The sequence below is a fragment of the Lepus europaeus genome, chromosome 6 (assembly GCF_033115175.1).
Source record: "Lepus europaeus isolate LE1 chromosome 6, mLepTim1.pri, whole genome shotgun sequence".
NCBI classification, from domain to species: Eukaryota; Metazoa; Chordata; class Mammalia; order Lagomorpha; family Leporidae; genus Lepus; species Lepus europaeus.
In genome coordinates this window covers 16872546-16884891 of record NC_084832.1, presented here as the reverse complement: position 1 = coordinate 16884891, position 12346 = coordinate 16872546, and the positions used below count along the sequence as shown (strand labels likewise).

The 12346-nt window shown below is 43.8% G+C and overlaps 1 protein-coding gene across 1 annotated transcript in view; it reads left to right on the top strand.

The window, feature by feature from the left end:
* Nucleotides 1-12346, top strand: part of DNAJC3 (DnaJ heat shock protein family (Hsp40) member C3) — a 96432-nt gene that overhangs the window by 14846 nt on the left and 69240 nt on the right. Inside the window, exon 2 of the mRNA XM_062194021.1 lies at nucleotides 12001-12111. Within this exon, the coding sequence (XP_062050005.1) occupies nucleotides 12001-12111 (111 nt within the window). The remainder of the gene's footprint in view (nucleotides 1-12000; nucleotides 12112-12346) is intronic.

Here is a 12346-nt window from a genome sequence, read left to right as displayed (position 1 = left end):
GAGGAAGTTCCCCGTACGGGCCACCAGCTGCTCGGCGCCGTCCTCGTCCAGCAAGAGACAGAGACCGAACACTTTGCACGGGGTTCCTTTATTGCTCGGCAAGCAGGAGATCCAGCTTCGATCTCTTCTGGGCAGGAACTCCCTTACACCCGCGTAGCAAGGGTTTATATGCACAATACACGTCACAAATCAGGTGATAGGCTAGAAGCGCGGGGATAGGACAATCTCGTGGCAAGGCGGGAAGGAGCGAGCTAGAGCGGGAAATCTAAGGCGGGAAGGAGCGAGCAAGAGCGGGAACTCCCTGAGATGAGGAAGAACCCGGAAGCAGGGAGTCGGCGCCATCTTAGGGGCACGGTTCCTCCGGTCTGGTTCCCTACACTACATGTAATGACAATATCTGAAATACTTCATTTATTTTCTTGACTGTTCCTTTTCGAATATAAGCTTTATGGAAGGGACCTTTTATCTCTGTACTTAAATGTTTAACATGAAGTAGACAAGCAATGAATGCTTTTAAAATGGCTGCCTGAAATTGACTCTGAGCTGATTTTTGCATAAATTTATTTTTCAATTTGAAATTCTTTTAGCAAGGACTCCATCACAATATTTATACTTTCACAGTTCAAACAAAGATGATGTCCATTAAAATTGAGCAAACTTGGTGCTATGTTCTGACTTTTGGTGTCTCTCCCAAAATTCATGCATTGGCACTTAACACCATAATAATATTAAAAAAAGCTGATACTTTTGGAAGTGATTAAATCACAAGGGCTCCACCCTTGTGAATGGGATTAGTGTCCTTATACAAGGGCTTTAGTGAATTCCCTTGCCATTGGTCATGTGAAGATGCAGCAGTGAGGCACCATCTGTGAAGCTGAGAGCCTTTATCAGTCACTGAATCTTCTGGCACCATAGTGTCCAGAACTGCGAGAAATACATTTCTTCTACTTATAAATTACCCAGTCCAAGGTATTGTTACAGCAAACTGAATGGACTCAGACATATGGTTTCAATATACTTTTAAAAGTTCTTATTAATATAAAGATAACAGATGTCATGTGTTTCATAGGTACAATTCTTTTCCATTCTTATTTTTTTTTAAGATTCATTTATTTATTTGAAAGGCAGAGAGTTAGGCAGAGAGAGAGAGGTGTCTTCCATCCACTGGTTCACTCCCCAAATGGCTACAACAGCCAGAGCTGGGCTGACCTGAAACCAGGAGCCAGGAGCTTCTTCTTGGTCTCCCACGTGGGTGCAGGGGCCCAAGTACTTGGGTCATCTTTTACTGCTTTTCCAGGCCATCAGCAGGGAGCTGGATTGAAAGTGGAGCAGCTAGACTCGAACTGACGCCTATATGGGATGTCAGCACCACAGACACATGCTTAACGTACTATGCCACAGCATGGGCCCCCTGATCATTTTTTTTTTTTTTTAATGTGTCTTAGCCATTTGTGTTTCATCCTTTAAAAAAAATTTGTTAATATCCTTTGCCTACTTCTTAACTGAATTGTTTTGTCATTGTTATATTTCCTGAACTCTTTATAGATCTTGGATATTAATCCTTTATCAGTTGCATAGGTTGTGGATACTTTCTCCCATTCTGTCAGTTGCCTCTTCACTTTGTTGCATGTTTTTTTTACAGTGTAGAAGCTTCTCAGCTTGATGTAATCTCATTTGTCTATTTTTGCTTATATTGCCTGTGCCTCTTTTCTAGTTCACTTGAAGATTTTGTTACAGACATAGTTCAAATGTATTATATAATTAATCAGCTTTTTGTTTCAGTCTGGCTGTGGGGATGAAACTAACTTTTAGGTCAGGGTAATTGGAGAGAGGTGCTTATAAGGCCTAAGGTCTATAGCTCAGTGTGTTTTTATTGAAAGTTTTGTTAATCATTGGTTCTTGCTTGACTATGGAATTGCTAAGAAGGGAATTTCCTACCATGTCCTTTTGTAGCCAGATTCCATTTGTCTTATTGTGTTTTCCCTTGAGGTTTCTTCAGACACTACTCCACCTAGCTTGGATCTTAGGGTTTTCCTCATTCTTCATAATTTAAGTGTTCCAACCTGAATAACCACTCCCGGGCTAGCTATCTGGTTTGATTCTGAGTGTCTCCACATCATATGTTTAACTCTTCACCTTAAATTTCTTTACTTTCTTTTTTATATATCTCAGAATTTTAGAATAGATCTTAATACTGACTTCAAGGGAAAATGTAGTTGAGAATTCCACCTTTTTCTCTGCCCTTCCTGTTTATTTTGCTGACCTATGATTGATACTTGTCTATGGAGAAATCTGTTACTTAATACTGATTAGGAAGTGGCATGATGTTTGGTTGTATTATCTCTTAGAAAATAATGCTCGGCACCAGCACTGTGGCGTAGTGGGTTAAAGCCCTGAAGTGCTGACATCCCATATGGGCGCCGGTTTGAGTCTCAGCTGCTCCACTTTTGGTCCAGCTCTCTGCTATGTCCTGGGAAAGCAGTAAAGGATGACCCAAGTCTTTGGACCCTACACCTGCCTGGGAGACCTAGAGGAGGCTCCTGACTCCTGGCTTTAGATTGGCCCAGCTGTGGCTATTGTGGCCATTTGGGGAGTGAACCAGTGGAAGGAAGACCTTTCTGCCTCTGCCTCTCTGTAACTATGCCTTCCAAGTAAATAATAAATCTTTGAGCATTATTTTCTTTTTTTTTTATAGACCATGTGGCAAAGGAAAACAGTTGATCTGTGGCTCAAAATAGAGTTGATATACTGCAAAAAAAGCCAATGATCTATGAATTCAGATGTTAGTGTCTATGAATTGTTGATTATCTCAGTTTTATTTGATAATTTTTGTTAGGTATCTTAGATTATATTCTGATGAATCATAATACATTTAAATAAGAGAAATTCATTCAACGATATTAAGCAAAGTATTGTTCTAGGTGATATATAGAAGAAATGGCAATTCTGCTCTTACACTTGCTTTTGATTGGTGATGGGAGATCAGATTTGTGAGAGACAGGGAAACTGCAAATGCTAATGTCTTGAGATAGGGGTTTTGCAAAGCGATGGCATGTAGTTGTGACTGGGGAATGCAAAGGAAGCAGAACCCATAGAAGGAGCTTCCCTGCCGGGCCCCCCTCCCCCCTCCCAACACATATACACACACACACTCGCACATACACTCTGAAGTAAAGTAAGGCTTCACAAGGGAGCTAGCATTTGAGGGCAACATCTTTAAGGATGATTTGGAGTTTTCTAGGTGGACAGGTAAGGAAGGATGTTTCTTGAAACAAATGTAAAGGGGTATGAGGTATGAGAACCGTAATATGTTAAGGGAAGTAGAGTCAGCCCATTTTGTTATGTGGCTATAAAGTGAAAAGTGGGGGAATGGTAGATAATGGAGCCTGCTACTGAAGGGTGTTGTTTGCTTTAGACCTGAAGGGATTCAGATTGAATCTAGCCAGTGATATGCAAATAGTGCAGAATTTTTGGTCAGAATACTTTTTAGAAAGACTGGTCTGGCAGCAGCATAGTAGATGAATTTGGAGGAAGGTGAGAGTTGGGAACATCCCAGTTAGGAGGCATTACTTCTCTTATGGGGGAAAAAGAATCTTTACAACCAGCTTTTAAACTGGAACGTTTTGTTTTCGAAATGTGATCACAGTCTGCCAAAATAATAATTCTCTCTGGATGATTTGGATAGGCCATGGGAATTTTCATAGAGGAAGTGATATTTCCTTATATAGTTAAATGAAAACTACAGTGGATAAATTGTAACATAAAGATTATAGGGGCCAGCACCATGGCACAGTAGGTTAATCCTCCGCCTGTGGCACTGGCATCCCATATGGTTGCTGGTTCTAGTCTTGGCTGCACCTCTTCCGATCCAGCTGTCTGCTATGGCCTGGGAAAGCAGAAGATGGCCCAAGTCCTTGGGCCCCTGCACCCACGTGGGAGACCCGGAAGAAGCTCCTGACTCTTGGCTTCAGATTGGCCCGGCTGTGTCTGTTGTGGGCATTTGGGGAATGAACCAGTGGATAAAGACCTTTCTCTCTGTCTCTCCCTCTTGCTGTCTGTAATTCAACCTCTCAAATAAATAAATAAAATATTTTCAAAATGTATAATCTTTATTTTTTTAAAGGATAGAAAATACTGGATACCTTTTATTTTTAAAGATTTATTTATATATTTGAAAGTCAGAGTTACACAGAAATAGGAGAGGCAGGGAGGCAGGGAGGGAGGGAGGGAAGGAGGTCTTCCATCCACTGATTCACTCCCCAATTGGATTCAATGGCTGGAGCTGCTCCAATCCAAAGCCAGGAGCCAGGAGCTTCTTCTGGGTCTCTCATGTGGGTGCAGGCCATAACAGAGAGCTGCATTGGAAGTGGACCAGCCAGGACTCTAACTGGCACCCATATAGGATGCCGGCACTGTAGGCAATGGCTTTACCTACTATGCCACAACGCTGGCCCCTGGATACCTTTTTAATACCATATGCAAGAGAAATTTAGTTTGACATGTCTAACTCAGCCTCTGGGGTATGACATGACATGACTTAGCAGTTCAAAGACTTTTCCAGGTTCTTTCTTGACTCCCACTGGACTTTAGGTTTAGCCTGTGTGCTTAGAAATGATTATGATTAAAAATGTTACTTTAGGCCGGCGCCGCGACTCAACAGGCTAATCCTCCGCCTTGCAGCGCCGGCACACCAGGTTCTAGTCCCGGTCGGGGCACTGGATCCTGTCCCGGTTGCCCCCCTTCCAGGCCAGCTCTCTGCTGTGGCCAGGGGGGCAGTGGAGGATGGCCCAAGTCCTTGGGCCCTGCACCCCATGGGAGACCAGGGAGAAGCACCTGGCTCCTGCCATCAGATCAGCGCGGTGCGCCGGCCGCAGCGCGCCTACCGCAGCGGCCATTGGAGGGTGAACCAACGGCAAAAAGGAAGACCTTTCTCTCTGTCTCTCTCTCACTGTCCACTCTGCCTGTCAAAAAAAAAAAAAAATGTTACTTTAACTGATGGGTTCAGTGACTGAAACATGCAAGCAAAGCTTTACTACTAGAACCCTTAGCATTTACATGCAGAAAAGGATCATGTATTGTGGTGAAAAGAAAATTAGGTTCTGGAAGTAGATCTTGTTTTAATGGTTATTATAAATCCTTGGGCAGAAATGTTAACTTATTTCAATCTCACTTTCCCTAATTATGTGAATGCATGGAAGATGTTTACTTCCTAGGGTAAGGAAGATAAAATAAAGACATTGAAGTATCCAGTGCATAGTAGATTCTTAAGTCTTTCCATGTTCTTTTTTTTTTTTTTTTTTTTTTCCCATTTTATATGAAAGGCAGACAGGGGAGGAGAGGAAGAGAATCAGTTTTCCATCCTATGGTTATTTCTCTAAATATCTGCAATTACCAGAACGGGCCAGACTGAAGCCAGGATCCCAGAACCCATTTTGGGTGTCCTAAATGGGTGGCGGGGATCCAAGTACTTGAGCCATCTCTGCTACCTCCCCAGGGTGCACATTAGCAGAAAGCTAGAGCAGAAGTGCAGTAGCTGAGACTCAAACCAACCACTCTGATATGAGATGTAGGTGTCGGTGTCCTAAGCAGAAACTTAATGGCTGTACTGAATGTCATCCCCACGTTACACCTTTTCTGTTAAACATTTTCATGGATGTCTAAGGAAAGCATTTCGCCTTTTTTTTTTTTTTTTTTTGGACTAATGGCTTATATCATATATGACTTTCTTCCCTCCTTGAACAATCTTCTATTTAGTACATTGATCTGATTATCCCACTGAGGAAATGTTTGAAACCTCCATGCTGTTTCAAGGACTCCCTCCTCCCTGAACTTTGAGAACCCACGGACAGCTATCAATATACTCCTGTAATTGTCCCTGCCATCACATCAATGTTCCAATTTGGAACCTCCAGACAGACTTGTTCCATAGCCCACATACAGCACTATCACTATTCTTGCTTGCTCCCTAGTTTGTTCTTTAATGTAATTTTACCAAGATTTCTGTACCATTGTTAGTGATGCATAAACTTGTAAATTTTACTCAATGAACTATACGTGTTTATGACTTGATAGTTTAGAAATTGTGACTTTAGAAATTACTCTTAAAATAATCAAAATGTGCCATCTATGCCTGTTTTCATTCCTCACTGCAAATTCCTTAGGTATTACATAACCTAGTGATGATTTGAAGTATATGGGAGCATGTGCACAGTTGGTATATAAACACTTCACTTGTTTATTTATTCACATTTATTTTTTTGAGAGGCAGAGAGAGAGAAGACAGAGACAGACATCTTCCATCCATTGTTTCAGTTCCCGCAATTGTGCTCTGTAGTCAGGTCTGGGCCAGGAGCCATGAACTCAATCCAGGTCTTCCACATGGTAGCAGAGACCCAGATACGTAGGAACCGTCTCCTGCTGCCTGCTAGGGTGTACATTAACAGGAAACTAGAACTTTTTTGGTGGAGCTGAGACTCAAACCCAGACACTCTGATATGGGATGCAGGCATCCCAGCTTGTGGCTTAGCTGCTGTGCCAAATGCCTGCCAACACTTTATATAAAGGACTCGAGTATCTGCCGATTTTGTTATCTGCAGGGGTCTTGAACTATTCCTGTGTGGATATTGAGGGATAGCTGTGTAAGTAGTAAAATATGTGTATCATACATTTGTATAACAAGCAAAGAGAAGAGATACCAAGCTACTACAGTGTTTGTGTCTGTAAACTGCCATGAGGTCATCATTAATATATGCTATGTGGTTTCCTGAGCAGATTACCTGTTCCTTATTTGTCTTGCTTTCTGTTAGAATCTCAATTTCCCTGTGTTTTAACCTGATGGAGTAACCTGCAAACTTTTATTCCTGAAGAATCCAAGTCAGTTGACCTGCTTTTTTTTTTTTTTTCCTATTGCTGTAGTTTTTCATCAGCTTTATTGTTGAGCGTTGGGAGTACTAGGACATGACCTAGTGAATCCCCTGAGTTCTGTGTATCCTCCTTTGTCTCCATTGTATAAAATTACTGGTGTTAATGGGGAAGGAAGTTGAGTGACATGCCCAGAGCATATCATTTTATCTACATAATAATCTCCTTTGTAGTGGATGCCTTTTTACAGTAGATGTTCCCACCTAGTCTGTGATGGTTAAGTGCTGCTACTTAAGCCTGTGCTATTTCCAGAATCTCATTATCCTCACTGAAGTCAGAAAGTACATCTCAGTGGTGACATAACCCCCCAGTCATACCTGTCCTGCAAAGGGGAGTGATCACAGAACTTTGAAAAGGTTACAGGTGGTTCCTCACTAATTTGTCTCTTAATGCCTTGCGAAAGAGAGCATCTTATGGACTCTCTCATACAACCCAAGTGTGAGGTTCATGTGTAGGTGACAAATGATAAGTCCAGTCCAACATTATTGTTTCTCTAAGCCTTTGGATCCCTCCTTCTTATGTTAATGAGACTCTGAAATCTCAGCCTTATTGAATGTAAGTTGTTGTTACGTTCAACTTTCAGTGAACTTACCAAGTAAGTCGTTAGAATCACTTCCAGCTCTGTGAGTAAACACATTAGATGAAGGACCTCTAGTAAAGGAACAGGCAGACTTTTTTTGTGGAGGATCAGAATAAATATTTTAGGCTTTATAGGCCATATAGGTTTTGTCACAAGTTTTCAACCCTGCTCTTTTAGTGTAAAAGTAGCCATAGACAGTATATCCCATTCATTAACGAAATGGCTTTGTTCCAGGAAAACTTTATAATTTCTAACTTCTGCTTTGATAAATGTGCACATTAGTGAATTATACTTGATGTAGTGTTATATTCCATCTTCTTTCATCTAACGCCTTTATTTTATTATTTTTTAAAGACTTGTTTTATTTATTTGAAAGGCAGAGCTATAAAGAGGGAGGGAGGGAGAGAGTGGGGGAGGGAAGGAGAGCGAGAGCGAGAGCGAGAGCGAGAGCGAGAGAGAGAGAGAGAGCACGCGAGCGAGGTTCCATCCACTGGTTCACTCCCTAAATGACTGCAAAACCTGGGGCTGGGGCAGGCCGAAGCTAGGAGCCAGGAGCTGCTTCCATGTCTCATGTGGGTGCAGGGGCCCAAGCACTTGAGTCATCATTTTTGTGTCTACTCACCATTGCAGCTGGCTTTACCTGCTACGCCACAGTGCCAGCCCCAGTCTAGCACCTTTAGAATCCGTTGCTCTGTGGAGTTCTACTAATCCATCAGCAAAGTGTTAAAATTCTTTTGCTCTGTCCTTTGGGTAATAATGTATACCTGTGTCTCTGGAGCCTGTTGAGTTCTTAAAAAAAGATTTATGTATTTATTCAAAAGGCAAAGCAACAGAGAGAGAGAGGGAAATGATAGGTCAATTTTCCACCCACTGGTCAACTTCCTAAGTGACCACAATAGCCAATGTAAGCCAAGCCTAAGCCAGGAACTCCATCCTGGTTTCTCACCTCTTGGCAAGAGCCCAGGTACTTGGGCCATCTTTTGCTGCCTTCACAGGCACATTAGCAGGAAGCTGAAATGGAAGCGCAGCATCTGGGAATTGAACCTGTACTCCAGTATTGGATGACAGAATTGTAGGTAGGGGCTTAATCTGACCTCCTGCTGAGACTTGACCTTAGTTATGCGTTGGTGACAATGGGAGTGGTTAGCATGGCTTGAGGAGGATATACATTCTCTTTCAAGGCAACTGCCTTAGGGTCAGGTTGTCCTAGGGTTTTTATTTTTTTTAAAATATTTATTTAATTTATTTGAAAGCTAGAGTTACAGAGAGAGGGAGGGAGAGACAGAGATCTTCTATCTGCTGGTTCACTGCCCAAATCACTGCAACGGCCAAGGCTGGGTCAGACTGAAGCCAGGAGCCAGGAGCTTCATCTGGGTCTGAGCCAGGAGCTGGGAACTCAGACCAGGTCTCTCATGTGCATGGCAGTGACTCAGCTGCTTGAGCTATCACTTGCTTCTTCTCAGGGTCCACAACTGTGGGAAACTGAAATTGGGAGTGGAAATGAGACTTGGACCCAGGGCACTGAGAAATAGGATGTAGTGTCCCAAGTGGCATTTTAAATGATATGCCCAGTGCTGATCCCCAACACAGGAATTTAAAAAGGGGAAATTAATATAAAGAATTATTAAATTTTTATAAGAGAGTTAAGATTTAAAGAGGGCTCAAAAGGGTATCTAGAACTAAGAGACAGTCCCTAGGAAGGGCCTGCTTGGAAGCAGGGGCGGGGGGCTTCCTCAAAGTTGGGATTCATATCTCATTGGAGAAGATAGAGTTGTAGTCCAAGATTGGGGATGGAAAAATTTTCTGAGCTGCTGGGCTAGAGGTGGTCCACAGAGGCTGGGCACACGAGAAACAACTCTTTCATGTATAGCGGAGTCAAGGCTGGTTGGGCTATATATAATATATATGTATATGTGTGTGTGTGTATATATATGTCTGTGTATGTGTGTGTATATTCAAATATATATACACACACACATACAAAATAGTGGAATTTGGGGTGCTGCTACAGGCATGAAGCCTGGAGTGTGTGGTGTCCTCATTAGGAAGTGCTACCTAGGCTGTTGCTAGAGCAGAACACCCTTCAGTGTCCTCCCCATACACCCTAAACAGCAGAAGCTGAACAACAGATTATGCTTAGGAGGCAGAAAAAAGTGAAATGCAGCAGCCAGAACCAGGAGATAGCCTTCCTGCTGTGTGCCCAACATGCTCTTTACTGACAAAGCATAACATTGTGCTCAGTGTAACGGAGAATTGCTTAAGAGCTGTAGTCCATTATCATAATGTAGTTATTGAAGGATGAATTCAGAGCTGAGAAACAATTCATTGACATTTGGCCCCATCAGTAAGATTGTTATTCTACTCAGAATGCCTCAGTAGCTCCCTATTTAACCAAGAATAAAAACCCAAAGCTGTATATACTCATGCCCTCTGCTTCTTTGATCTCATAGTGTTTCCTTGTTGGTTCTGTTGCAATCATACTTGCTGTTTCTGGAACACATCTACATGCTCCTGACATAGGGAACCCTTGCACAGGCTGGACCTTCTTCCTAGAAAGCTCTTTTCTTAGATATCTGGGTAGTAAGGGCCTCTGTTCTTTCAGGTCTAGGTGAGATGTCAGCTTCTCAAGGAGGCCTGCTCTTAACACCCTTTTCTGGCATCAAAAGTTCCCCACACTCCTAAATCTTTTGTATGGCTAAACTTTTCCCACAGCACTTTTAACCTAATGTATTATGTAATTTAATTATTTATTATGTCTTTTTTTTTTTAAAAAAAGATTTATTTATTTATTTATTTGAAAGGCAGAGTTACAGAGAGGCAGAGGTGGGAGAGAGAGAAGCAGAGGCGGGAGAGAGAGAGAGAGAGAGAGAGAGAGGCAGAGGCGGGAGAGAGAGAGAGAGGCAGAGGCGGGAGAGGGGGGGCAGAGGCGGGAGAGAGAGAGAGAAGGGCAGAGGTGGGAGAGAGAGAGAAGGGCAGAGGTGGGAGAGAGAGAGAGAGGGGCAGAGGTGGGAGAGAGAGAGAGAGGGGCAGAGGTGGGAGAGAGAGAGAGGCAGAGGTGGGAGAGAGAGAGAGAGGCAGAGGCGGGAGAGAGAGGGCGGCAGAGGCGGGAGGGGGGGCAGAGGTGGGAGAGAGAGAGAAAGAGAGAGAGAGGCAGAGGTGGGAGAGAGAGAGAAAGAGAGAGGCAGAGGTGGGAGAGGTGGGAGAGAGGCAGAGGTGGGAGAGAGAGAGAGAGGCAGAGGCGGGGGAGAGAGAGAGAGAGAGAGGCAGAGGCGGGGGAGAGATGGGGGGCAGAGGTGGGGGAGAGAGAGAGGGGCAGAGGTGGGAGAGAGAGAGAGAGAGAGAGGCAGAGGCGGGAGAGAGAGAGAGGGGCAGAGGCGGGGGAGAGAGAGGGGCAGAGGCGGGGGAGGGAGAGAGAGAGAGAGGCAGAGATGGGGGGGCAGAGGCAGGAGAGAGAGGGGGCAGAGGCGGGAGAGAGAGAGAGAGAGGCAGAGGCGGGAGAGAGAGAGAGAGTGAGTGAGTACAGGGACTCAAGGACTTGGGCCATCTTCTGTTGCTTTCCCCGGCACATTAGCAGGGTGTTGGATCAGAAGTGGAGCAGCTGGGACTCGCACTGGTGCCCATATGGCTTTACCTGCTATGCCACAGCACTGGCTTCTAATTGTTTATGTCCTTTCCCTCCATAATGTCAGGTGCCAGGAAGTGGGGAAGAGGCGTGGTTTTTTTCTGCTGGTCACTCATCCCAAATATCTGGAACAATGTCTGGTGCAGTGAATGTCCCAATTAGAACTTGAATATTGTAGTAGATTATATAATGTTTATTAAGATGAATTTCTAGTATAACAAAATTATGCTAGAAATTTTATTCAAAACATTTTTACTACTGTGTTATGCAGTTTTTGTCTCTCATCTTATAGATTGCTTATTATTATTATTATTATTTTTTTAATTTTTGACAGGCAGAGTGGACAGTGAGAGAGAGACAGAGAAAGGTCTTCCTTTTTGCCGTTGGTTCACCCTCCAATGGCCGCCGCGGTAGGCGCGCTGCGGCCGGCGCACCACACTGATCCGAAGGCCGGAGCCAGGTGCTTATCCTGGTCTCCCATGGGGTGCAGGGCCCAAGAACTTGGGCCATCCTCCACTGCCCCCCTGGCCACAGCAGAGAGCTGGCCTGGAAGAGGGGCAACCGGGACAGGATTGGTGCCCCGACCGTGACTAGAACCCGGTGTGCCGGCGCCGCAAGGCGGAGGATTAGCCTAGTGAGCCGCGGCGCCGGCCGATTGCTTATTTTTTTGACTGCTTAGATCAGTAAGGGCGTATGTATATTTTTGGGCTTCTTATACTCTATAAATAAAGCACTGTATTTTATTGTTACATTCTCTAGATTATGTCTCACTGTGCTTTTCTCACTTGTGTAACTGCCAGAGCCACATACTGTGTCCTTGACATTTTATATTTAGAATTAAATATCATTGTCTGATGATTTTTTAATTTGCTTTTAGGTGCTGAATGTGGAGTAAATGCAGATGTTGAGAAGCATCTTGAATTGGGCAAGAAGTTACTTGCAGCTGGTCAGCTGGCTGATGCCCTATCTCAGTTTCATGCTGCAGTAGGTTTGTATCGTAAACCAGATCTCTCAGTGGCTGTCTCAGTGAATCTAACTGCTAGCTTTTTTTTGGATAACATTTTTGAAAAAAGATTCATTTGAAAGGCAGCGTTACAGAGAGAGAGACAGATTTTCCCTCTGCTGGCTTAATCCCCAAATGGCTGCAATGTCTGGGGCCGGACCAGGCCAAAACCAGGAGCCAGGAAGTCCATTTGGGTCTCCAAAGGGTAGCAGGGGCCCAC